The sequence below is a fragment of the Excalfactoria chinensis genome, chromosome 2 (assembly GCF_039878825.1).
Source record: "Excalfactoria chinensis isolate bCotChi1 chromosome 2, bCotChi1.hap2, whole genome shotgun sequence".
Lineage (NCBI taxonomy): Eukaryota > Metazoa > Chordata > Aves > Galliformes > Phasianidae > Excalfactoria > Excalfactoria chinensis.
This window is the reverse complement of record NC_092826.1, coordinates 106,886,367-106,914,175: the sequence shown is the minus strand read 5'-3', so window position 1 is coordinate 106,914,175 and position 27,809 is coordinate 106,886,367. Positions and strand designations below refer to the sequence as shown.

The following is a 27,809-nucleotide window of genomic DNA, read 5'->3' as shown; positions in this document are numbered from 1 at the left end:
GAATGTCCTCTCTCTCAACATACTGGAGTTTGGGATGCTTGGAACTGCTGGGAAGATGCTCAGGAATTGGCAGATTGGGTCCACCGTTTGACGAATGATGATGTTAACCTCTGTATTTTTACAAGTGCAAATTTCACTGTGCTAAGTATGACTGACAAATCGTCTATGTCTTTATATTAAACTGATTTGCCTTTTCAGAACTAAAACTATAATTCAGCCACTTCTCTACTGAAAGCTGCACACAGGTGTTTGGTGCACTTAGGCACCAAAATAATTTATGTCTATTAGCCTCACCCTTCTCGACGTTAAAACAGAAATATTTTTGTTGTTTTCTTCAAAAAGCTTTCAATATGATGAATCTCCAATAAAACCAAATGCAGCTTCTGATGATTTAAACTGATCTTTTCAAAGATAAATCAGATTCCATGGTTAGCACTGTAATCATCTTGTCATGCTTAGTGTGATTATTCACCTTTTAAAAGTAATGGTGAAGTTTTTCAGGTTCTGCAATCTGTAGCTTCTTGTAATGAAAGAACCGTATACATATCAATTAAAATTAACTGCTAGATGGAGCTTTACATTTACGATCCCCATTGCTGTAGGAAATCATCTACTGACCTCACATTCAGCTCAAGTGTAAAGCTAACAGGCATTTCAAGACTGAAGTGAGCGTAGTTAAAGTTTCATTCAAAAATAACATTTTGCTAAGCAAATATTTGTATGTTATTATCTGACACCTTACTACTAAACAGTAGCTGTGTGCATTTGAGGTCTGCAACTGTAGAAGTCTGCCCTTTATTTTCAGGTTGAAGCATATGTCTTAGCCTGTGTTGACCTGAATTTACTACCAAAGAAGGTGTTCTTGTTTTTATTTTAAAGTTACTTTGGAATTGACAACCACATGGATTTTGCTTATCTCGGGGGGAAAAACAGAGTGAGGGAAGATTTTAAATGAACTGTTTTTTGCTTTTTAACTTTTTCCTCCAGTTTGGACAGCTCTGATTAACAAGGATTTCTTTACAATTGGATGTGTTTATTGCGTTGACTGAGCACAGGCAACAGCTGTAGTTAACATCTTATGAAATACAGTGCTAATAAAGGCAATTAACATTATTTTAATGGACATTTTTATGTTGTAGTGATCTGTGTAAGCTTTCACAGTGAAGTACAGTTAGTACATATGGTACATCTACAGTACTAATTACATTTATTACAATGGCTTTTGCTCTGCATTTCAGCCATATTCTGTGCGGTGGACTGTTTCACAGAAGCATGCTAATAAAACACATCCTATGAATGCAGCAGTTGATATTAGAATAAATAAATGTTGAAGTTTGTTATAGCTGTCTGAAGGCCTCTTAGTTATGAAATACTTTCATATCCATATGGGTCCCAAGGGTTTTGAGAATAACTATGGCAAGAGAATATATGTTCTAAGGAGAACATGTTCTGTATAGAGCTTTCCAAATCTAGTGATGCGAGCCCTCTGTCATGTACATTGTTTCTTATTTTTACTGTTGTCATTGCTTCAACTGTTAAGGATTGCAAATGAAAACAGGAATCTGTTGTGGTAGGTGCTCTGCAAATAAAAAAATACAGGGGTGTACAATTCAAATTTGATGCCTGAATAACTTAGGTTACTCACTGCTCATAATATTGGTCTTTGAATGAGAATACAGGAACACTATCATTGCAGCAGTACCCCGGGCTAAAGAGCTATTCTGAGAAGTGGGACCAGGTAGCACTGGCATGGAAACTGCACTGCCTTAGAGTTGCTGCATTTGAGTCCAGCGTTTGTGTGCATTTTGCACTGGGTGCTGGTGTAGGTATATCTGAGTTTTGATTCAGAATCACAGGAGGGCAGCTGGGAGGGGGTACTTTGCCTTACTTGTTAGTCTGTTGCATCATGAATGGCAGAAATACCTGTGCAGAGACAGTTATCAAACATGTGCCAGATATTTATATGAAGTAAGTCTAGCCCTGATTTGGGAGTAAGAGCAGGTATGTGAGGTAGCAGACTTTCTGAGGCTGTCACAGGTCTGATTTTCTGTCGTCTCTCTTATCCGTTTCCCAGTAAATTGGATCGAATGCTCTTATTCTGGCTCCTGCTAAGGGTAAAACTGATTCTTGTTTTTTATTGCTAATACATTTTGAGACCCAAAGCATTTCTTAAATTTTAATGCTAGCAGACTGTACTTGTAGTATAGCGTGATACTAAAGGCTGGGGCTGCAAGACAGAAAAGGAGATTAAGAACGGGAAGGTAACAAGATACTTTCTGTTGCATTTCTAATGAGATGTTCAAAGCTGATCAAAGGGAGCATTGGTAGGAGGGGGTGAAGCCAACAAATGTATTCATGTTTACCTCATTCCCTGGAATGTCATAACCGATAGGACAGGCAACTCCTGATTGATGGGCTGGATGTGGCTCTCCCTAAAACAGCTGACCTGTCTTGCAGCTCATTCCCAGACACCTGTGCAACCCTTTTGCCTTAGCTCTCCTGCGCAGATGGCTTGTGAAGTCTATTTCTGTGTGTCTAGTTGGCAGCAAGACTTCTGCCCAGTGAAGGTAGGTATGCCGACCTACTTACAAGAGCTGTGATGGGAGAAGGAGAATATGTATGAGTTTATGAAGAGCACGCTTGGCTAAGAATCTCCCTGATGTGCAGAAGTGCCAGGGAGCAGAATGGTTGCATAACCGGATGTAGGTAATGCACAGAGGTGAGCTGTTAATAAATGGAGGAGGAAATTAAACAGAGTAGGAACTCAGGGATCTGGGACTGAAAAAATAAAGAAGGAGATGAAGTAGCAGAAATGATAGAAGTTGAAAAGAAGGAAGCAGCTTGAAAAATGACAATATTGGACGCAAAAAAGTCTTTGCAGGAGTAAGTCTTAAAGGCATGCTGCGGAAGAAAGGTTGTTTCTGGAGATGGGTTCTGGTATCAGAAAAGGGAGAAGCTGGTGTAGAAAAAAAGGGAGATTGGAAAGTCCGGTTTGGGGCAACAAAATGGTCTAGTCAGTGCTTAACGGGAGTGTCCTAGACTTACTGGCTTTGAGGCTGTTTAAGAAGGAACTATCTTCTGGCTTGAAGACTACACATTTGGATTAAAAACTGGAAGATACAGTTTCTCTGGGATTTTTTTTTTATATCATAAATATTACAGCACAAATTGGTTTTACGTCCTTAATACATGGTGGTGCTTCAAACTGTACCTTTTGTATGACACTTTCATACCTTCTTTAGTTGAGATATATTGTTTTACAGTGCTGCCAGGCCTAGTTCCTCGCTTTGGCCTTGAGGCTGGTTTTGTGTGCATCTTTCATCTTTTCACAACCTACCCTTGCAGATTATTGTTGTTTTCAACCTTGAAGGTTAGACCAGGGATAAGAAATGAAGGGAAATGGGCACTGGACGTCAGGTGGGCTAAGTGGACTCCCACAAATTCCTGGCCTTTCTCCTTCCAGCTCTACCATCAGAAATTCTCTTGTGTCTCAGGAGGGAAGAGAAAAGAAGTTGCCCCTTACACCTACTTTTCATGGAGTCTCTTCACAATACTTCCACATTTTGTTCCCAGGGGAAGTGAAAACTTTGGATTCATTGCCTAAGGAAGTTGGCCATGTAAGCGTTATGAAAAATGTAGAAAATGAGGAGAACCCATGGCAGAAGTGTGTGGGAATATGCTTATTTTCACATGCATTTGCTTGTTTTCTGCTGTCTTCTGTTCTAAGACTTCATTGGGGAAGGAAATCTGCTTTTTGTATTGTAGTTTTTAGTGCCTGGAGGAGTCTGGTCAGTGTCTGTTGGGATACTTGATCATGAAAGCAGACCTTCAGAGGTTGACAGGTCCTGTACTCAGTTTACTCTGATGTATGCAACAAGTGTGACCTAGCATTGAAAATGCCCTTATTGTATGTGTGGTTTAGACATCATGCAAGTGTAGTAGCCATTGGATGGGGGACTTAGGACATCTGGCAGCATAACCTACTGTATGAGCAGAAGTCCTAGCTTTGCATGAAATGCAAAAAGGTGGTAATGACTGCTAGGACTGTAGTCTGTTGCCCAAAGCAGCAGACCCATCAGCTGTAGTAAAGATCAGTACAAATGTGAAACTTACTGTTAGTGAAAAACAATTCCTTTTTTCATAATTATTTTGTTGAATAAGCCTCTAATGGAAATAATGCAGAAGATTCTGAGTTAAGTTGAGCCTTGTATTTCTCACAGACTTCTTCAATGACAGGCTTGTTTTCTGCCAAAGATATCTGAGGAAAGCGGATGAATTCATGTGGTTTAGATTTAACTCTCTTTTTTAATGTATGTAACATTTGGTTTGTAAAACATATCGGTAAGAGCATGTGAACAAAAATTATGCTTTGTGTGGCAATTTATGATGCTGAGTTATGCAGGTTAAACCCTGAGATCAATTTAGTTTAGCTTATTTATTTATTTATTTATTTATTTTAAACAAAGGGCAGCAGCTGTGGTGGCCCTCAGTGCACAGCAGTTAGGTGAGATGGATATGTGAAACTCAACGTTGTTACAGAACATGGATTGCCAAAGGATGTTCTTTATGAGACTATGAATTCAAGATGAGTATTGTTACAAAAAACAAAAATTAGGGCTATAGTGATAGTTTTTAATAGTAAGCGGACATAGCTAATGATCAGTATAGAGAATTGAGCAGTCTAGTCTGTGGCTTGTACATTTTTGGTTTGATAAATTAGTTCTTATTGCCTCTGCACTTGCTGGTGAGAAGCATGGTTTGTACTAAAGTAGCAAATTCCGGTCATAGACTTTGAAAGATTATAGTGTTGCTTGTTTCTTAACCAACAAGCAGATGTGAAATGTTTCTTCTTTTCAAGCATTTCTCCTTCCTAGTCAAACACTGATGCAACTGCTCTCTCCAGTATTGAATAAACGGTCCCCTGTTAGAAAAACTGACATCTGGAAGACTCTTCACAGTACTTCACATAGCAATGTTCTGACTCAGCCATTAGTTGTCAGAGCTCAAATCGGGGTCATCCCAAGAAATCTGTAATGCTTTTTACTTCTAGCGAGAGCTTGCCTGAAAATCTGCTTAATGTTGTCATTCAAAATTTACATGGTTTCATTAGACTTATTAAAAGCAATGAAAAATGCAGAAGTATGTAACACTGATAAAGCCCTTTCACCTTGCTATTTCAAATCACATTTATGGACAATGAATTTAGCTTCCTAGTAGCCCTGGGCAGAGGTATTATCTCTATTTTATGGAGAAGAAAACTGAGTTAGATTCAATGACTTGTCCAAGGTCATATGTAAGACTGACAGTATTGGAAGGAAAAAAAAAAAGCCCAGACTTGTCTTAATTACATGGTAATTTTTTTTGAATAAACTGACTGTCTTAGAAGAAACGCGTTTGTGTTTTTTGTTTTTGGCTTTAATATATATATATATTTTGGTGTGAATTTTTTGGGAAAAAGAAAAGAAAGAAAAAAAATGGGGAAAACAAAAGTATTTTCCTCAGATGAGTGATTCTCACAACAGAGAATATTAATAAGACTTTTTTTTTCCCCCCCCAGACTTCAGTTCACTGAAAAACAGTTCACTACAAAAACTTTGTTGTGGTCCACTCTGGCTCTGTTGTTCTCTGTCTTTATTTCACAAAGCTGCCCTCATTATTTCACATTCGTACATTTGCATATGTACAAGAGGGAACAGCTGCTTTCTGCAGGGATTTTGTGTACTCATTCATATTCCCACAGTGGTGGCCTTGTTCTGAAGCACACTGCTACCCTGTGGAAAAGCAGAGGAATACATGGGCAATATAGAAATCGGTTTGTTATTAAACATTTACAAAGTACAGCGGTAAAGGAAAAGAGTAAACACAAAATTCTGCTTTATAATCTGGAGTAAGAGCCTTATGATGAAGATGTATAAAAGTCTCTTCCTCTTCTTGGAGAGTCATAGGAAAAAAATCTGTTCAGAAGAAATTTTGCAGTCCTCTTAACTTTAAAAACAAAAAGCTCCTTCCAAACAAAACCAAACTGATTTGATATTATTACTAAGAATGCTTTGTAGTTTTGTTTTTTATTAAAAATGAAATAGAAAAAGAAATTGGTAGTGCTTGTTTTTCATTTGAAGATTATTTTGGCCTAAATAACAAATATCTGTTCCCATATCCTTGAACAGAAAATGATGCCTCCATGTTGTTAAACATTTGAGGTTTCCAGATATGACTAAGAGAATAGCTTTTTGTTCCTGAAGGTTTGTGAATAGCCGGCCAGTTATATGAGTTTGGCCCTTCCTTCCCCCCCCACCCCTCCCCTTTTTTTTTAACACTTTAACTGTGTATTTTCTTAATGCCTGAACTTAGATTGTTAAGATTATTTAAGAAAAAAAAAAAAAACAACAAGCAACAAGAAACTAAATGACAAAAAATAAATTATCTCCATAAGCTGAAAAACTTAAAAGCTCTAATCTGAATTAGAGATGAAGAAAACTAAGACTCTGGCTAGAGATGTGGGAACACATTAAGGAGTGTAATCTGTGCACTTTGAGTTTTGGGAACTTTACTTTAGAAGGCAACAAATGCATTCACTTTTTGTTTGTCTTTAAAATTTTGAAGCATCATATAACAACTTTGAGGAAGAGCTTTGATTCCAAGTGTACACAATTGTCTTCCAAAGCATTAAGATATGTATATACATGAAGAGGCTGAAAACTTGTGCAGTTGAAATGGAATGTGCTGGATGTGATAGTAACAACTGGATCAACCTTTTAAAATAATGTAATGTATTACAAATATAATTCTGAAACATTTGCTTCCTCACTGGATATTTTTTCCCTGGTATTTTGCAACCTTATACTGTTGAAGTTCTTGTTTCCATAGTAGTAGATAGTATTAAAATATTTTGAAGAGTAGAGAATTACAAATATTCTGCTTATGGATAACTGCTGGGGAAAAAAAGGAAGGTCATAGTCTGACCTACAGACCTTGGCAGTGTCCTTTAAACAATCATTAATCATATGTAGTGCATCAAATCATCATGTGCAAGATAACATTAGTGACCTCTCCAACTGAGAATAACAAATGACTTAATTTTCCTTTCTATACATGACAGTAGCGTTGACAACCTCTATGTATTTTTTTTGCCCTGTACCTAATCAACTGATCGTTCTCAACACAAAATTTCCTTGGAGTACATCTTTTCACTTCTATTTCTGCATTATATGAACCTTTGCAGAGGATGTCTAATGGGTTAGTCATCATATTTCAGGCTGGGGTGCCTGAAAGCAAAGAAGTTTCAGCATCTTTTATGCTGATGAAATGGTAAACTGAACAAGGGAAACTGGATCATGTTGACTACTTATATTATTTAGAATCTGTAAAGCTGCGTTTCAAAATGTGAAATGAAAAATGCCTAAGTATTCTCAGGGAGAGTGTGCATTGTTCATAACATTTTGGGGAATGCCTTTAGTGTTATATAAGATCTTAAATAATTCATATGGCTTCCTCATTGCCTACATAAAAATTGCTTAAAATTCCTAGAAGTGGCATTACTGGTTTCAACTGGACCTTGGGTATGCTTAGAAGTAAGTCTTTATACGCAGTTGGAGAATCAGAGTAAATATTTTAGAGCTAAACCGAAGGCTTAATTGCCTGTCAGCAGCTGAAAAGGTCTCGTAAAACCAATTATAACCCTAAGATGTCTTCGTGTCTATTCTGTAATGGCCGATGCTGCAGCAAGGAGTATAGGAGTCTGCAAGATCAGAGTGCATCAAAGAGTTAACGCACACCTTAGGCAATACTTCATGACTGTTGCTGTCTTCTCAGAAATTGCCTCAGGATTTTCAGCATTCTGGCCTGTCAGTCTTGCCACTGCCCCACCACCTGCAGTCTGATGGCTCCAGCTGTTTTTTTCCACAATTTTTGCAGCCTGGCCTTAAGCAGGAGCAGTGCTAGCACCTGCATGGCTAAGCACTGCAGAAACTTGCAACTCATTGGCTTGCACTGATACTCAGTCAGTCCTTCACTACTGATTTGGAGGCAAAAGTAATGTACCGTCCCCCTGGCACCTAGAGGTGCTGCAGATCAGCATCCTGGCCTTATTTTATCTTTTTCTGGTGGAGTCCACTATTGACCTGGCTCCCCTGACTTCTTCCTGAGCAAATTTCACTGAAAGGCAGCAGGACAGTGTGCATCCAAGTGTGATATTTCTTAAGATTTAGCGGCAGCTGCTGACTTTCTTGGTGGCATCAATTTACTTACTTGTTGTTTCTGGCACTCTTATAGTGATTAGAGACCAAATGAGCAGTTGTTACTGCTGGTTGCTAAAATGGAATGGTTTGCAGGAGAATGCTTAAGAGTAGAGAAAATCTCACTGAACAGTCTAAAATACCATAATACCATGTAACTTTATTTAATTAATTAATTAGTTTTTCCCTTTTGAAATCGTAATTAGTGGCTGAGTAAACTCTAGGTTTTAGTGTCATGGCTGGGCCTCCAGAAACTTTCAACACAGCCCTCCAAGTGGAAGTTTCCCTCTCCGTCCACTGATAACATGTTCCAGACCTACTCAGGGAGATTCAATTTATGAACATCTGCATAAGAGAAAGATTAATAAATGATTAATAAATCCGAGACACTATGCAATTTATAATCCTCCGTATATCTGCAAAATGCCTTTTTTCCCTAACAGGCTAAAATCCTAGCATGCGTATTAACAAATAGTTAGGTTCAGGTTTTATCTTTTCTTTTTAATATATATATTTTTCTTCTTCTTTTTAATATCTTGCCTTAAGGGAAGATGTAGAATTAAGTTTAAAAAAATTAAATAATTTTCTCTCATTTTGACTGGCCAAAACTTCCCCCCCCAAATATGCTGTGGTATATAATAATATTATCCAAGGATAGTAACTACTATCCATAGTAGTAACTAAGGATAGTAACTACATTGTGCATCTCTTGTGTTTTCACTCAACCAGGAAAGGGCAGCATAGATATAGGCCGACACAACATTGTCTATTTGCAAGTTTGTCACCACTTCTACCTTCAGTTGGTTCATCAGGTCACCCATTTTTAAAAGGCTATTTGCTTCTTAAGGTGGAGTAGAGACAGTGTGCTGACCTATCTTGTGCTGCAGCTCACCTCTTGCATCATTCATATGATATTATTCAACATTGAGCCTTTGTGTCTAATAACCAAATGATAAACTTTAGGTTGCTTTATGTAGTAGCATCTCTTCACTTGTATTTTTTGGTTTTAAAGATTGACAGAATGTCAACAGAACACACAGAACAAACCCTGTGTGCTGGCTTTTTAGTTGCCTTAGTTAACAAGATTCTGTCATTGCAGAATCTAATCCTTCTTGCTCTTTGCTTTAATGACCTTCAGTGCTGAAGTCTATTATTGCTCCTTAAAAGCTAGTGCTCCAACCTTACTTTTTTTTTTCCCCATGGATCTATTTCAAATTATAAATCAAGTGCATCAAGTTTTTAATGTCTGCAGTGACTGTGCCTGGTAAATAGGTAAGTGTTCCTTGCTCTGCCAGTTGTGTTCAAGTCCATTCCTGAATCTAAATTGTATTTCTAGAGCCAGATGGATAAATTAGGCTCCCTAGTCCGGTAATTAATGTATCAGCCTAACCAGCATATTTCAGCACCAATTTATCTGATTTTTCTCTTAATGCTCACATTTATTTATTTATCTATTTATCTATCTATCTATCTATCTATTTGGGGGGTCGGGGGAGGGAAACGGAGGAGTTTGTTTCAGAGAGCCACATAGAAAACAACCAACCAACCCACCATAACCTGTGTGAGCTTACCATATGCATTTTTTAAACTGTCTTTCTGTGAATCAATAATTGCTGCTATGAAAACTTAGCATTTAGGAGGTTATGCTTTTCTAACACTAGGATTTGGTTTTGTGTGGACATTAAAGTTGTGTCCTGTGTGGATAATACGTTATTGTGCTTCTCTGAAGAATGTTACCATAAGAACTATGTCATGATTATTCATGCAAATTAACTTCTTAAAAGTTTCTACTTTATTCAACTCAAAAAATAGTTCTTAAAAATATATAAATATATTCTTGTTTGTTTGTTTGTTTGTTTGTTTGTTTTGTTTTGTTTTGTTTTCTGTATATTGTCCCTAACATAACTGAAGTATGTAATGGCAAATTAAGAGTAAACAGCTTCATGGAGCTAAGAGGTTAATATAAGGTGAAACTAGGAGTATTATCTATATTATTTGTTAGTTTAGAAAATTATGCTTTTCATTCCTCTCTTGTAAAAGTTGCAAAACAGACAAAAAATCTCGAAGGACCAATCCTTAGAAATTCAGTTCAAATCTATACGTGTGTATGTAGATGTAACTAAATATTGTTGTCTCTGTTGCAAATAAACACTATTATAGTCTGAGAAGAGATAAACAAGAGACTTCACAGTGACCTTTTTGGTTTTTGTGATCTTAATTCAGTGGTGTTGCTTCAGCTCATTTCTTTATATAAAAGATACTAATTTATTTGTATTTGTATCTTATTTGCACAGATGGCCATCTCATTTTTTTCCCACTTGATATGCTACAACATATTCCCTTTTTTTCTTGTTACTACAGAAATTTCTTGCTCCAAAAATTCTTTGAGGTAGCTCTATTTTAATGTGATGAATCTAAAATTCAAGAGATTACCTTATGGGGCTAGAAAATATGACAGTAGATGCTGCCTGTAAGAAAGAATTAAATGGAAATGTGGTAATATGTGTGAGGGGAAGTTGCTGAGACTATTCGTAAACTTTTGATTTCTAAATGTAGCCTTTAGGCTTGGTAAGAAAAGCTTAATGTTTGTAAAGATTATCCTGACAGCAATACGCTGGGTCAATTGTGAATACATGCTTAGCATGAGGGGATGTATTAATCTGCTACAGCTACCACTGTAAGTGGTTGGAATAAATAGTGGGCTCAAGCAGATGAAGAGGGATTAACTGTGTAAATTGAGCAAACTCTTCAATCACTAAAGCAGTGATTTTACAAAGGATTAGTCTGCTTTTACAAATATTGATTACTGATTTGTTACTCTGAATGAAGATGATATAACTTCTGCAGTTGCTGTGTCGTACCCTATGTGAAGTGTGCATCATTCATATTAATGGGATTGTCATAGACATTATAGAAACTGACAGATTTATTATAGTGGCGCTGTTAGCATTGTCATAGTTAAGGTTGTGTCAGCATTTCCATTAAAAGTCCTGTTTTCATTTTTGGTGTTCATAGATCAGCTTTAAAATTTGCTCAGATGAAATTTTGGCAATACCTGCTAATAACTTGGACACAATTAATATTTTTGTGTGCTCTTAAAGAGAACTGAGGCTGATTTTTAAATTGGAAGAAAATACTATATATGACTTAAAAAACCTTTACAGGTTTACTTTCCTTGTTTTTAGTTCAGCTTTTGAATAACACTGTTCTCAGTAAGTACATTAGGCCATGTTTGTGTATTTGTTAACCAGTTGAAATGAAGTTAAAGATGAGTGGAGATTACAAGGGAATTTTTGAGTAGACAAGCTCTTTTGCCTGTCCAAAGGTTTGTCTATCCAGTGGTACTAGTTATATGAAAAAGATAATTACTTTTCCTACAAACCTAGTCCCAGATAGTAGTCATCACTAAATACTATCTATTGACCAAGAAACAGCATTTAGTACATTCAGCTGGTTCATACACCTTTAATGTTATAACTGGCATGAATTTCAATAGCAGTACATTGACCATCTGGGTTGACCTTCTAGTTTTTAGTTTATTTTGAGATGGAAAGGAAAACACAAATGTGCTATGAGAGTCAAGGGGTACAGGATTGGAGCTGGAGTTTGAAAAGTTCCATTGGCACTTATTGACCTATTTTGTCATTGTGGAAGTTTTGAGTTTTAAAAAATGCCTGTCTCACACAGTGTGTTTTCCTTCCAGTCTTGTGGACAGATCATAAAAGAATCTGGTAACAGTTATACACTCGGTTCTCTCTTCCCAAGTTATTACCCCCACATTACTGAATATGATGGTAATTCTGGCTTGTGAACTTCCAGTACCTTACCTCTTTAGGATTTCATATTACAGGTGCTGAAGAAACCGAAATCTGGATGTTTTTACTGAGGCAAAAGACAAACTGGCATTAAGGAAGCCAATGGGAGTGACTTCTTCACTTTTAAATTTCAAAGCCATAGATAGTTTCCAAAGATGATTTTAATCTGGTTACAGCCTTAAGAGATGCAGATATTTTCAAAGCATTTTTTTCCGAATAAAAACAAATGTAATTGTACTTGTTTAGTTGCATTTTATTTTCTTTCCAATTATTCCTACTAAAAGCAGTAAGAGCTGTGCAGTCCTTTGAGAAGGATGTTAATCATGTGTGGACTTGAAATTGAAGTGGACATTTCAAGTGACTAGACAGAACTAAGTGGGGTTTCTGGGAGAACTGGTGCAGTTGGTCTGATTTGTTCTCTGTTGTTCAGTGAACAATCACCAAAGTTTCTCTTCTTGCCTGCATCTTCAAGTGTGGGATTTCTTCTGAAGATTGATGGAGTGGAAGTATTATCATAGTCATTTGTTAAAAGTTGGAGTTGATATTGAAATGATAGGTCTTCCCATCGGTCTTAATACTGCCAGATGAATGACCGCTACAATTTACACCTGGAATCCCTTTGAGAAAAATAAGAGTATTCTGCTGGCTTCTGAAAGTGTTCTCTATTGACTCCTGGCTGTGTTTCCCTTGTTCTTTTGAGTTTGGTCCCATGCAACTAGAGCAGAACAGGAAGATTTTGTCATTGTGATAACAAACTCCTCATGAGAGGAGATTTGAAAATAGCTGTGCATTTTTTCAACACTAAAACCTTTGGGTCTTTATTTTCTCCTTCAGAGTAGTTAAAAATGACATTGTGGTCATTTTCTTCTTTTTCTTTAATTTTTCTTCTTATATTCTCATGGTCTTGCTCTGTAGATAGTAATTTTTATTGTTATTTTAAGGTGCAGTATCATTATTGCAGGATACTGTAGATCCACCAGAACTTTCCACTTCTACATAATAAATTATATTTGATGTGTATTTTTGTTCAGTAGTGGGTAAACTTGCAGGTAAACTTGAAGGTCTCGTGTGAGATTTCTTTTTGTTTTTATTTTGAAAAGGCTTGTCTTCATGTGCGTATGGCAATGGAAAGTTATACCTCCATCTGAATCCGCATTGACTTTTGGATGCAGAGGAGTTTTCACTGTGATGCTTCACTGATCTTTGCTTTTTACTGAAATTATCAGCCGTAGAAGAAATGGATGAAAATGAAGCAATGAGGCAGAACATTCAAGCCGTTTTGCATTTGCAGGAATACACGAAATGTGGAAAATGAAAATTGTAGCTTTCTTGGACTCTCTCTCATTGAACTCTACAAGTGCTACTTTTCAAGATTTGGTTCTGTTTTTAGCTGATTGTAGGAATTCTAATCCCCTCCTTCATGCAGATGAAAGATTTCTAGCGCCAATCAGTAATGTTAAATTTTGTTTTGATCAGGGATATGAGCTGTTGGAGCGTTTAAAGTGTTCTAAGTGTTGCATGCATGTTTCCTTTCAGAAGCTTAGCAGACCAGGACTTTGGCCAGGAGTCAGAACAGTTGGAACTTTGCAGCCTGCAGAGCTAAGCCAAAGGGCTGCCATTTGGCATAAGCGACTTTCATATATAAAACATTGTACAATTTATGCTGGGGTTTTTCATTGGTGTTTTATGATAGTCTGAGGATTTCCTTCTTTTCCTGGATTTCTTTGGTGTTTGCTGATTGTATATCCAGCATGTTATGCTTCTGATGAGAGCAGCAGTGAAAATTTCCCCCTGACATTCCCAAAATCTGGATAAAAGTCCCAGAAAAGTCCCCAAACTTAAGTTTGCATAGATGTTGAGAGCTGAGTAATAAATACTTGGATCTATAGGATGCTGAAATTAAAGAATACAGGCTACTTATTTTAAAATGCCATTTAAAATTTCATTGTTTAGCCTTGCAAAAAGTGACATTTGGCAGGTTTTCTACTAAACAGTCGAGTTCAGTCGTTGTCATTGTTTCCTGTCAGTTTAAGCTCATTCACTGAACAAAACATGCCAGTCATCCAAAGGGAACATTTTAGACCTTTCAAAACTAAAAAGAGCTAGGGCAAAATTTAAAAAGTAATAGAAAATTTCTTGTTTCCATTACCAGAACTTACCTAGGACACTGTGTGTGATATGTGGTTATTTCCAGGGGTTTTGCTTATGCTTACCAGGTGGTTACTTAAAAATTGTAGTAAACTGTGCTGTACTGTAGTATTACCTTTTCCAGATGTTTTAGATGTTAAGCTGAAAATTGTTTTTTTTTCACCTGGACATTAAATGCTAGCTTTTAACTTGCTGCTTGATAAAAGTATAGGACTTTTTTCCTATTAGTCATCTGGGAATAGAGGAATCATGATGTGGTTAAAGATGCTATCCATATGCATTTTGACATCATGCTGGTCATACTCCAGCTGTATACTCTTTATTCCTGACCTTGTAATTTTCTCTGATTATCTAACAGCACCTTCTGCAGTTCAACTATTGTGTAGATATTCTGGATCTTTATTTAGGGTTTCTAATCAAAATTGGATGTGTATGCTTGTCTGTGAGATGATCCTGGGAAATTTCAGCTTGCCTACGTCATTTCATGAGAATTTCCAGTGCCTCTAATTGAACCATGATGGTCTTTCTTGACTTCCTTCTGTCTGCAATGCAAAGACATTTCTTTTATCTGTGTGCTTTCCTGTATATTTTATTTCTGAAAACCAAGTAGGAAGCTGAGCTTCTTGTTACATATTAGTATTTTTAATCTTTACAACTGCTACACTTTTCTGTTAGCAGCAGTATGTGCCTCTGCATGATGGAAACCTTTCTGCCTCTTTCTAGAATGACTGATTAAACAGTAACGATGCTTGGAAGAATTTAAGTTAACTTTTAAGTTTCTATGCCCTGTGTTATAGAGGCATAAATGTAGGAGAGAAATTTGTACAAGATAACTTTTCTTTAATGCTGTATCTTCTTTTTGCTGTTGTGCCTCAGTCCTTGTGAAACAGCTGAAGTGTAGAAGACATTGTATCTTTGCTTCACTTTTTAAAATTATTAGTATTAGTAATTAATTATCCATGTGAAAGTCAAATCTGGATCAAGGGGCAAAAGCCATTAATTCCTTTACACGTTAAGGTGCTATAATAAATGACTGGGGGTGTCTTAGTACCAGTTTGATAGGCAACAAAAGAATGCATAAAACCAGGGCAGTATTAGTTTATGAAGACATTGTAAATTTAAAGTTTAGACATGGAGTGTGTGATCCAGGATGATTCCATTAGGCGGGGGATCCTGGTGAATGGAGACTGACTGGCTGACTCCAGTAGTTCATTAAAAAAAGAAAGACTCCATCAGATGAAATACGCTACAACTATTAAGAAAGCTTTGCATAGAAAACAGATGAGGGTTGAGATGATGTAGATGTAAGTTTTTTTAAAATTTAAAAATACACATTCATTTAATTAGGGGAGAAATGAAAATGACTGAAAGATTTCAAGCATATAAAATGTTTAAAAGAGTTCAGAGTTTCTGTAATGAGTATATCACAGTTTTTAGGCTGCCTGGCCCTCTGTCTTCTCCTGAACTTACAGGAAGGAAGGGAGGAGAAATTCTCATACCTCTCTCCTTACAGGGAGGAGTAGGGAAGAAATAGTCAACATTTAGGCCTCCAAGGGTGTATTAGTGCTCATAGCCTGAACTTCAGATCCCAGATTAGAAAGAATTAACTGGAAACAGATGCTGCTTTAAGAATTCTTTAATAAAATACACTGCTGGCTCTTCTTAGAGGAGTATATTAAGGCAAGTTATTCTGAGGAGGTTATTATAAATGATTAGAAAATGCAACAGTGAATGCTGGGCATAGCTCTGGAGCAAAGCTCTATAGCCTAGATTTTCTTGAGAACGGATGCTTCGAAGACCAAAATGCTAACTTTTCTTGAACAAATGTTTCAAAACTAAAGGCTGTATTTATTACTCCAAATGAACTATGTTTTCTTTAAGATTTATATTTTGTTTCTTGTGTTCACTACTACTGGGCTACTACATTTGCAAAGTAAAGTAATTTTTGTGAAGGAATTTGAGGTAGTTAACGAAGCTAACAAGATCTTGTAATTTTCCTACTGGTAGCTTTTCTTTAACCAGAAGACTCTGGGAAGTGGGAGTTTTTTTTAAGTTCAACATACATTAATCTTCACTTAAGTAGGGAGAAGGCATGCATACGAGAGCAAAACAACTCTTCCTTAGCCTAGATTCACAATGGTTGTGCAACAGATGTGACCCCACTGTGCTGCTTGTGTACAGATTCAAAGATAATTGAATCCCTCTGCAGTAGCTATTAAAAACGGTAAACGCTATATTTCCAGATCAAAATAAAATGGAGATTTGTGAAGAATTTTGGGAAGAAGGGTAGAAGGGAAAGAAAGAGGAAGAAAACACTTCACATGTTGCTAGAAACATTACTCCTCCTTTTCTGAGACTTTAACAAAAACATCAGAAAAAGGTTTGTCCTCAGCTTGAGAGAAAAGGAAAAATCTTAATTGTAGTATTTTAACATGCTTTAATACTTATGAAATAGAATTCACTGTTTTTTGTTCTCAGTAAAGTCAAATTAAGGTATTTTGGCTTGAGTTTTCTTTTGCAAGGACTGAAGAATGGTGGATGATTCTGATTTGAGCAAGAAAACTTTGCCATTATAACCTTCAGATCTATGGGCCTGTACTAAGAAAGCATGCTGTAATTAACTACTTAGCTGTACTGAGTTACACTTATCTCGACTTTGCCTGCTTAACTTCCCATACGCATGCTAAGCACCTCTTTAGAATGCGCTGACCTCTAATTATTTCTTGTTTTATGTATCCCTTAGCCCACATTGAAGAAATGAAAAATATTCCTACTGGTATACAGTGCAGAATAATACAACCTAGTTTTGTTTTATTTGTTGCGTATGCAGAATGAAATGTCAACACCACCGTGTTCCCCAAAACTGAAAATGCAGTGCATAGCGATTAAATTTCATGCTTTATCATGTAAAGTGATACCAATGAAACTGTTTTTAAGTATTGGACTCTATTGCACTAGGGGGCAAAATTATATTACCCAGGCTTTTGACTGTCTCATTACTAAGTTGTGAAAATTATAGCCATGCCATGAGTTTTATTTTGAGATCTTTCTGAAGTCAGAAGATGCACTGGATTTGTGGGGTTTTTACAGTGGAATCTTTGTATTAACACACCTATCTTAATAGCATTTGTGCCTTTCTGAAGTTACAGCATGCCTGGTAGAAATTCTGGCTTTACTGGAGGAATTTTTAGCCTAGCAGTAACACCATTATAATAACTCTTTTGGCACAAGAGCACCTAGAACCAAGAGGAAGAACCTAGTATATCATACGTGTGATTTACCTTTCTCTAAGATTTGAAGGTTTATGCCTCATAAGTATTTTTATCTGGTACGCATCAGTCTGGGAATATGCAAGTGGAGCCTAGCCTGCAGATTTCAGTTTGGAATACATTCCAGTAATTCCCACCAGGATAAGAAGAGAAATTATTCCAGAATTCACCTATGAGTGGGAAGTCAAGAGAGAAGAAAAACCTTTAACATTAAGCAGATGGACCTCCCTCCTTTTATATTGAATATTTGGGACGCAAGATAATCATTCCCCCACGTATTGGAAAAAAGTGATTCTTCATATCAAAAGAATATAGTTCAAGACCTAATTTATGAAGTAGACACTCAGGAATGGAAAGGAGACATTTTTGTATTCTCAACTCTACTTCCCACCACAGACCAGGCTGCAGGAATTGCATTGAAAACCACAGGCCACTTCTTGACACAGTGCTACTCTAGTCTGATATTTACAACTGTTTTCAAAACCTACAGTCTAGGAGAAAGGCCATGGGCTCTGCTAATGCCTTAATTCCTAAAATCTGAAGATACATGTGAAAACAGAACATACAGGAGCAAAACAGGCAGGAAGTCCTAGTGGTGTCCTCTTTTTGGGCTGCTTTACTGTAACAAAGTGCTGCTCTATTTTTCTTTTCTTTTAATGTTTTGTGCCAAGCCTGTTCTATCCAAAATGAATGAAGAAGCAGCATTTTGAATGAAATCAATAGCAGAAAACCAACATACTCTACAAATCCCAAACTTCTAGTTGGGAGTTTTTACGTCTAAAGGTTGAGTTTCCCTCCAAGTCATGTTTGAGACATGGACGAGAGAGTAAAGCAATGAAAGAAAGAAAAGGTAGCGAGGTAGCACAGTTTAGGGGTCTTTGCTGGCTCTAGGTGGAACCTGGAAGGAAGTTACCATTCTCTTTTCCTTCTTCGCCTCCTTGTTTGTATTACAATATGGGGCTGAGAGTTGATCTGTGTTTGTGCCTTCTTCCTGCCACATATGCACAACATCTGCGGTTAATGAGAATCTGAGAGGAGGTGGTTCTTTCTCTTTCCTTTATCCTTTAGATAATACTTATTCTCCCTCCCCTTCCTTCTGGACATACAGGGGGACGAGGGAGGGAATCTAGGCTGATTTATGCTTTTGCTTTCATGTACAGCTGTATGTGTCTCAGAATATTACAATTAGGTCCCTCTCTCCTGACCTTCCACTAAAGATCCCTCATATTTTGTGGTTCCCAGGCTTCTCAGACAGAAGTAGGATAATAGGCCTGTGATCTATTTCTGCTTCAGCTACTTGCAGGTTTTGGACAACAGCAGTGCTGACCAGCTGCTCCTTGTTTCATAGAGTTCCTGCTGCAACTTTGAGCACCAGAAAAAGAAGCTTCATTCTGCAGTGTCACAAAACCAGTGGTAGATGGTGTTTTTTTTATGCAGCTTTTTAGTTCCAAGTGCAAAATAGTCATAGTTTCAGAAAATGCTGTCATCAATTTCATCCCAACTCACCTCAGCAGAAGCAGCAAAACTGGGAGTCTTGTGGGATGTTGATTCTCTAGTTACGTGTAATAGGTATGTCAGATGAGGTTGTACCCATATGCAGAATAATGTGGAGTCACCTAATTATGTTTGGGATAATGTGTCCTGTTTCACTTGGCTGCTCATTGAACGAACACTTGCAAAGTTTTCTCTTCAAGAACCAAAATGAAAGAAACAACATATAATATCAAGTGCAATCAGTTGTTGAAATTCTTAAATTGATAAAAGTAAGTGAACTTGTTTTGTTTGTTTAGTTAGATTTTCTCCCTTCCACATCTGTGGGGGTGCTCTGTTTTAAAATATGCCCTACGTGATGAGGTAAAGCTGTAAGTGTTGCACACTGATGCCTCCCAATGACCAACTGAAAGCAGCACACTATGCATGTTTGTAAAGCTTTTCCCTTCCTCCCTGCCATAATATCATCATTAGATCATCTCTTAAGGAACTATTAAACTTAGCCTTTAGCATTCAGCAAGTGTCTTTGTGTTAAATTCTCATATGATGTTGTGCAGTGGTTTCATATGGATCTAGCACAGGGATACAGCTGCATCACTTTAAGATGCTTGGACATGGAGCCAATAGCTCTTGTACTTTTAATGCAGAATTAAGAATGCTGAGAAAGTTGAAATGATATCAAGGATAATGTTAAACTGAAAATAAAATCATTGGAAATGTCAATGTATATAAAATTCCATTCACTAACTTATGGTACCCAACAAAATCTTAAGTATTCTGATGAGCAAGTTTTGTTGTTTAAGGGAACGCATTCTCATTTGGAGGACTTTCATAGTTTTAACGACAATAAGCTTCATATGCTCCTACCTCTTTTTCATGTATTTCTCCTCACACAACTGTATTTAAATATGGCCACAATAATCCAGCTCATTTTTGGATGCCAATTAAAAAAATAAATCTATTTTAAGGGACAACCTAAAAACCCAGGAAGTAGGCATCACTTTCCTGAGACAGTGTTTGAAGTTCAAGGTCAGACAATTGATCTTTAACCCAGCGTATGTTGTTTAAAGTGGTGGTTTAGCACAGGGGTTGCCTGCTAATATAGTGTTTTTTGTGTGTTTTTATTGGTGGAACTTAATGAGATTACATATATTTTGATGAATAATTGCTGCCGTGTAAGCTTGCCACCTACCTACAGTGACTCTTATGAATATTTGATGATAATAAGTGGTAGGAACTTCTCTGTGATCCTCACATGCACTTAGAAAAAAAAAAATAAGACTACACAGGAATAGCTTTTGTTCTGCTTTTTTGCTTGCAGTAAGCAATGTGACATTCCTGTAAGTGCTACTGGACATATCTAACATGTTTCTCAATACTAGCAGTTTCATTTAAACCATAATTTCATTCATTCAGCAAGGGAAAGCTGCAGGGTGGGAGATACAGTTATTAACATTTAGATTTCTTTTTCGATTTGAGGTAGACTAGTTAGTCTCATGCTAACAGTTGCAAATTTACATTAGAGAAAATACTTGTTGATTTTGCAGATGCAGCAATTTTCTACAAAATCTAAAAATAATATCTGAGGATCAACAGTCTTGTGGATTTCTGTGGAACGTCTTTGGTCTATTTAATATTGCTGAATAAACCCTGTTTACCTCAGCAGTGCTTTACAGTCATGGTGCACATTAGGCAATGTCTGTCAGTAGCAAGCACTACTTTTTATCATCCCTTCATCAGGGTTGGCTTCTCTCTTTTTTTTTTGCTATGCAGTACAATGTATGTTCTTCACCTTGCATGTTGTTTCAAGGTGTTTTTGCACGAAGCTGTTACTGAAAGTCAGATTACGGATGTAGTTGTGTTGGATTGCGGTATTTCGTTTTGCTTACACACTGGAAAAAATAAAAATCACTGCTTTATTAGAGGCTTGCTGTACCAACCACATTCAAAACACAAGCTGACATTTCTAAGTTCCTTTATATATTTCTTCATTTTGTTCCAAAACTTGCAGGGGCTGCTACGCAGCTATACATTTTTCCATGCTGAAGTGGTGATGACAGCAGTGACAGTTTTGACATTCATAGTTATTTGAGCTTTTTGTACTTCAGTAATCTTGTATAGTAATGACTTTTTCCCATAATCCTGTGCATTACGCATGTAAAAGTTCATTAATGCTACTGTAGTATTTTTCCTGAAAAGTGAGAGTTCACAGAAATGGTTTTTCTTTCAGGGAATCAGTTTCCTCCTATTGCAGCTCAAGATCTCCAGTTTGTTCTGAAGGCTGGATATCTGGAAAAACGCAGGAAAGGTAAGTTTAACTACCTCTGTGAAAATCGTTTAGTGTATATGTCATGTTTGGAGGCTCTGTGTGCCAGTATTTGTAGTTGTACATGCAAGTAACATTATACAGAGAGATAAATAAAATGGAACAGCAGTTGAAATGTAGAATCGTTATTATGCAAAAGAAAGAAGAATGCATAATTGCTCCTGATGTGTTAAAAGATGGTCCCATTTCTTTACTGACTGAAAAAAATCATGCTGTGAAAGTCCAGCATCAGCCATAATTCAGAGACTTTCAGATATTTTTGAAGAAAACATTAGGAATTTATGTAAAAGTACCATATGTTGACTTCATGTTTCAGTGAGCATCAAGATTTATTTTCCTTCAGGAGGGCAAATATCGATCTCGGCTTCGGTTCAGTCAATATTTACCTTGATTCAGTAAATCCTGTGTTGTCACCTCAATAACCACTTTATGCTACAATAACTGTAGGAAATATTCAGGAAGTTGTTAATAATTTCCTTATATTTAATGTTACACGTGTCTTCTCTCTTTATATGATTTCTAGTTCCCATTTGTTTCTTCACCGCCCATTTCTAGCCTTGTCTACATTTGTCTTCTTCATATCCAGATTTTGCTTCCTTTACTTAGTACTTTTCCTATCTTCTTCCCTCTTCCCTCACCTTTGAAAAGAAGTAACATATTAATGTTCAATAATGCCATGAGGAAATATAACACAAGTTATATTAATTGCAGACCACAGTTTTCTTGGCTTTGAATGGCAGAAGCGTTGGTGTGCTATCAGTAAGACGGTTTTCTACTATTATGGAAGCGACAAAGGTAATTATAAGAATAATGATAAACTAATAAAACGATATTTTGATGAACAAGTGAATATGAAAAGATGTGCCCATTTTCTAAGGCAGGGAAACTGAGGAAAAAGGTTGAAGTTATTTGTAAAGCTACTTCACATGCCAATAGCAGCTAGCTATTAGGCTTGACAGTACTCTGGTGTTTAATTAATCTACTGGACAGCAAAGACCCTTTTTGTCTAAATGAGATTTTCATTTTAAAATACCCTACAGCAGTTAAACCATCTGAGTTCTTTAAAGGTTGTTCTATCCAGGAAAATGCTAGTGCAAAAACCACATAGCGGTGTTCCATGTTTCCATCTAAATTTCATTCTGGAAATGAAGTAATATCTCAAACTAAAAGCCAGTCATGGAGACAAGGGCTGGTTTCTGAAGGTGAGTTTTGATGAGTTTATGAGTGAGTTTATGCCATTTTTGAAAGAAAATGGCATAAATGTTGGAATATCACTTTGAATTTTCATAATTGTCAGTCAAATAAAGCATCCTTTAAATTGCATGCAAAGCATATTTTGTATTTAAAGGTAAGACATAAGATATAGAATTAATATATATGCAAGTTTTAAAAGTGCACTTTTTCCCCCCCCCCCAAAAGAACTTATTTTTGGACAAACTTTCAATATGAGCTTTTTTTTTTCCCTCTCTTCTGCTTAATGTTTGTGCTGCTCTCCCTTAGATTAATGCTGATGGTCTTTTCATATGTTTTTAATTTGATTCAGTTTGTTCCCTTACTCAGTTTGCTGACTCATTTAAACTCATTCTCTCTTTAAAGAAAGAATTAAGGGTCTAATTGTTTCTCATGTACTCTGGAGATTAAGTCCAGTTTTCATCTTGCTACAGTTTCCTCTCAAATTCTGTTTCCAGAGTTTTGTTACCTCATCTGCTGTATGTTGTCTTATAAATCATTGTCTTTTCATCTGCTGGTTTTTGGCCTTTAGATTAAGTCAGGAAAACACCATCTCCCCCTCTTCCATCCATTCTTCTTTTGCAGCAGCTGTACTGCCAAGTCTGTGTTGTAATTTCCAATATCTACACTGAAAGCTAAGGCACATGGAAATGTTTCATAGCACAAGTTTTGGGGTTAATGGGTTTGTGACGTGTTAGGAATTGACCCGAGATACACAGAGATAAATTTTCTATCTATTCCTTGATCTATAGGCAGGTGCTTTGGCTTGTACATTTCCAGCTTTTGTAATCTTCAGTTGTTTAGGGAAGATCCTCCTTACCATACCCCAGTGTTCTGGGAGGAGTTTATGGTCCAGGGAGCATCTTCTAAGAGTTGCACAGACATAGACTCCATGACTAGCAAACAAATCCCATACACGCAATAGTTTCTGTCCATTCTCTGTGTGACTGGTGCTGTTAGTACAGGAAAAAGTAGCACAGAATGTGGAACTGGATTTTCTTGCAGATCTGGAATGACCAACAGTCACTGTAGAATTTGTCTTCAGAGAAGATAACTTTTTCTTTGAGTGACCTGAGGTATTTTGCTTAGCCCTCTGATGCCATGGTGTACACAGAGGTCTATTACAGTGAAGAAACAAGCTGACATCAGTGTGTGGAAACTGGACATGTGATTTCTTTAGATCCATCACAAACATATTCACTACTGTAACTAAACTGTCATGCTGGTGGTTGTAGACATCATGTGAACTGTTGTTTGTAATGCTCTTCAGCTGCTGGTTGTCAACATGTGACGATGGGGTGTGATAAGAGAATCTCCAGGAGATCTGGCCTGCATTTCCTGATGAACTTGATGCTATTCTCCTGTTTCTCCAGCCAGTAGTAGTACCTGCTGTGGTATGCTGTACTATTTGAGCCCTTCTTTTGCATTGACCTTTGATGCTACACCAAATAACTTGGGCCATGTGGAAAGGAAGCAGTGTTCTTCACAGCTGTAGGATAACAGTGAAGTGTGCATTTGAATCACTTAATGCAAGATAGGAGTTAGACTCAATGGTCCTTGTGTGTCCCTTGCAAGTCAAGATTGTCCACGGTTCTGAAACTGCTGTCACCTCCCAAATTGTATAGATGGCAGTTATCTAAACGATGTTGGTCTGCCAGAGCCTGGGCAACATCTGCAGGCATTTTTTATTGACTGGTTACAGAGCTGATTCACACAATGAGAAAATTCCCCTTTTGTCAACGTGAACCTGATATGAAGAGAAACAAGCAGACGAGAGGTTTTGTATGTGCTTACAGTCATGCTGTGTGTTTAATGAGTAATGTAAAGCTGTGTACTGGGGAACATAGTGCAGACAGGTAGCAAGAATTTCTAGTTCTTGCTTTACCTTGTGCATGTTTTTTTAAATCCAGAGCATGTAGATCACTAGTGAAACACATATTTTGTAGGCCAAGTTTGAGTTTATAAGCATCCTTATAATGGTTCAGATGTCTGCTGATTAATATGTCTTTTTTCCCTTTTTCTTCCTACATTTTCTGGTACTTTTGGTGCAGCACTGGAGCATGAATCAGTGTTACTTATCTCTGCAAGGTAGACAAGTTTAAGCAAACCACCTACGTTTCCATTTCCTGATCAGTGATGGAGAGACAGACCTTAGTGGTTTGGCCTAAAAGTCCATATTGCAGGAAATGCATGTATTTTTGCACTTGTACAGCAATATCCATTGCCAGTATGTGGCCCACAACACTGCAGAGAAGCGTGTTGAAGTATCAGAGCTGACCTGGATCTCCAAAAGCTTGCCTGGTCCTTACTTTAGTAGTCTTATCTTCCATAAACATTTGCAGGCCCTCACTTCTTTGAGCTTGGGCACCTAGGTGGTACGGCTAGTCCTTCAGACCTCAAAGTGTATGCCCAATAAAGTTAATATAAATGAATGAGCTAACAGCCACGATTTTATATGCTCTTCTTTCTCAGCAAACTGAAGCTACATGTTTAGAAAGGCAGTAACTGATAAGCAGAAATGATGATGAAGTCTTGATTCTCCCTAATCACTTGCACTTCAGTTTGTAGTGCCGATGTAGTAGGAGAAAATACCCTAATTATTTCAATTTTTTCACAAAATTGCTTTTTTTAACGCCTAAAATTTGATTTTCTGTGGCTGCAGAATTGCAATAGCTGTGAATAAAGGAAGGTTTTTTTTTTTTTTTCCTCTTAGCCTACTCACGGGTTAGCGTAACTTAAAACATTTTCAGGCTGTTAAGTTTACATCTGTTTCTTCAACAATTACTGATATCTCAGTGCTTCATAAGACCTGCATTGGTTTGTAGGTTTAGTGAGTCCTCTGGGACAGCTTTATAACTCGGTGATGTGCAGGTCTGGACTTGAATATAGTCTTTGCCTCAATTTCTTCCTTCTTCTTCCTTTTTTTATATTATTATTATTATTATTATTTATATTTCTCAAAAGAGAAAATGAAATGTATGTTCCATTTCAGGTTTGCAGTCTATAAAAAAATAATTGCTAGGCAAGCACTTGGAAAGACTTATTCTAGAAGCTGGAAAAGGGATTACTATTTTGAGATACTGACGTGCTGTTTTTAGAATGCTTATGAAAAAGTATGCAAAACTACATTTAACATGAAGATACGTAAACTGTAAAATCTCACAGGCTCCTAATTCTAAGATGAAGAGAGTTAAATTATAGATTCTAATAGTATCTATAAATTCTTTATAACTCTCTGAAATCTTTCTGTTTGCCTTTGTTCCTTATGCCATTCTCTCTAACTTCTTTCCTTTCCAATCTCCAAGTCCTCTCTGTTCTACAGAGCGCACTAATTCTTTTTACATGTGCTAATAATATGGCCACAGTGCCTTAGGCCTCAAATTTACAACCCAATCATTTCAAGACCCAGTTGAAGGTTTACTCTCCTTTGTTTCAAAAGTTCCCATGGACTCAGTTACGCAAGGCTACTTCAAAACCCTTTTTGTCTGCTTCCCCTGAGACTCCCTTTTCCTTATGTAATATTGGCTGTTTCCGTTGTTAACAACATTTCACTTTTTCCTTTTTACGATACATGAAATTTACATGTAACGCTTACATTTACAAAAATGCTTAAGGTGGCTCTCAAATTTCATTCAGATCTTTATTTGTTCTGCTTTAGTTATTGCCCCATAAGTTTATTTTTCTCTAAAATGTTTGTCCTAACTTTCACTTTTTTTTAGTACTTAGTTCCTGACTATCCACTCGATTGTACAAGGTTTTTACTATTTAGAGTTTCTCATGCAAAACGGGATGCACAGGCCCAGATTTATGTATTTATTGATACATACTGATGCAAGAGAAGAGGATGAGAAGATGAGAGTAAAGAGCAGCATATTCTGAAATGAGATCTGACCCAATGGTGGAAGAACTTCTGCCTAGTGATGCTCGTGTTCTTTCTTGCTTTTACAAAACTGATCAAATTATATTTTTTACATTGCTGTTCTGTTTTGCACTGTGGCAGCCAAAGGGTTTCCTGTGGTTGAATTGTAAAGCCCTATCTTGAGAAAATAAGAGCCAAGAAGAACTTTATCCTTCAGAGAAATGCATTCTGTTCATATGTCTCTCCCCAATCCCTTCCTAATATGCCATTGAATTCCTGTCTAGGGAAAAACTCTGGTACTAATTTGGAAACTCAAAGTGAAAGTGACAGCTCAGTAATGTAAATAATCTTCCTGAAGCCATGGACATTTAAGGCTCCTGCTTTAGGAACTAGTATATCTAATTTTTGATCTCCAAGTAAAACCTTCAGGTCTTTAAAGTTTTTAAACATCAAAACCTGTTATACTCTTGGTGAAGTACAGTATACTGGAAGTATTTGTGATATAAACATTTCTGAATGGGAAAGTTCACAGAAGTCACACCTGCTTAGCTGCAAGCATTTCCTAAGATGTGTTGTTGAGGTGGTTATCAAATGTGGTAATCACAAGATGGCCATGCCTTCCAGCCCACATCTGACTACTGTGCCTGGCCAAATAGCTGCCATGTAATTTGCCCTCTGGCAGTCAGGTAACAGGGTTAGTCTCCAGTCCTTCCTTGAGAGGTCTATTCTGCACGAGCAATATATATAAACAAGAAAATGAGCAAATACAATGTGGATACCATGCACTGTGTTATTCTTTCATTATAAAGTATAGCACTTGTTACTACCTTTTGAACCTGATGTTTGTTTATTCTGTCTGCGTACTCCTATATTATTGGGGTTTAGTATGGCAGAGTGAGAAATTAATGTGCTCCACTTTGTCTTCTTCCTGAGGTCACAAGTGAAGGAACAATAAAATTTCTAGGCTGAAATGAATTTCATTAAAAGGAGATCTATTTAACCTATTGCAAGTTATTTTTAATATCTGCCTTGGTGGCATTCCATGAATTTTGCATCTGTGTCCTGATTGATGTGGGGATGGAGAATTGAGCAAATAAAAAATATCGGTACTGAATCTTACTACTTAATGAAGAAAATCTACTGTTACAAAAGGGACTAGAAAAAGGGATTGGAACAGTGCTCTGGATTTGCTCATGTCATTTTTTAACTTGCTGTTTCCTTGCCCTGGGTGAGGATTAAGAAGAAGGTGGAAGAAAGCACAATGTAAGACTGTTAAGAAGAGTATTTGTGTAGGAACTGCCCTTTCTTAATGATGTTTGTGTTGCTGTTTGTCATATTTTGCTCCTTCAAGAATTGTCTTTTTCTTCTTATTTTATCTGCCTATGGAATCTGTGTCCTTCTGTTGAAAAACACGAGCATTGGATGCTTCATTTGCTT

General features: G+C 37.0%; 1 protein-coding gene across 1 annotated transcript in view; it reads left to right on the top strand.

The window, feature by feature from the left end:
* Window positions 1-27,809, top strand: part of SKAP2 (src kinase associated phosphoprotein 2) — a 108,767-nt gene that overhangs the window by 43,964 nt on the left and 36,994 nt on the right. Inside the window, exons 5-6 of the mRNA XM_072330203.1 lie at window positions 21,188-21,265; window positions 21,995-22,078. Coding sequence (XP_072186304.1) covers window positions 21,188-21,265; window positions 21,995-22,078 — 162 coding nt within the window. The remainder of the gene's footprint in view (window positions 1-21,187; window positions 21,266-21,994; window positions 22,079-27,809) is intronic.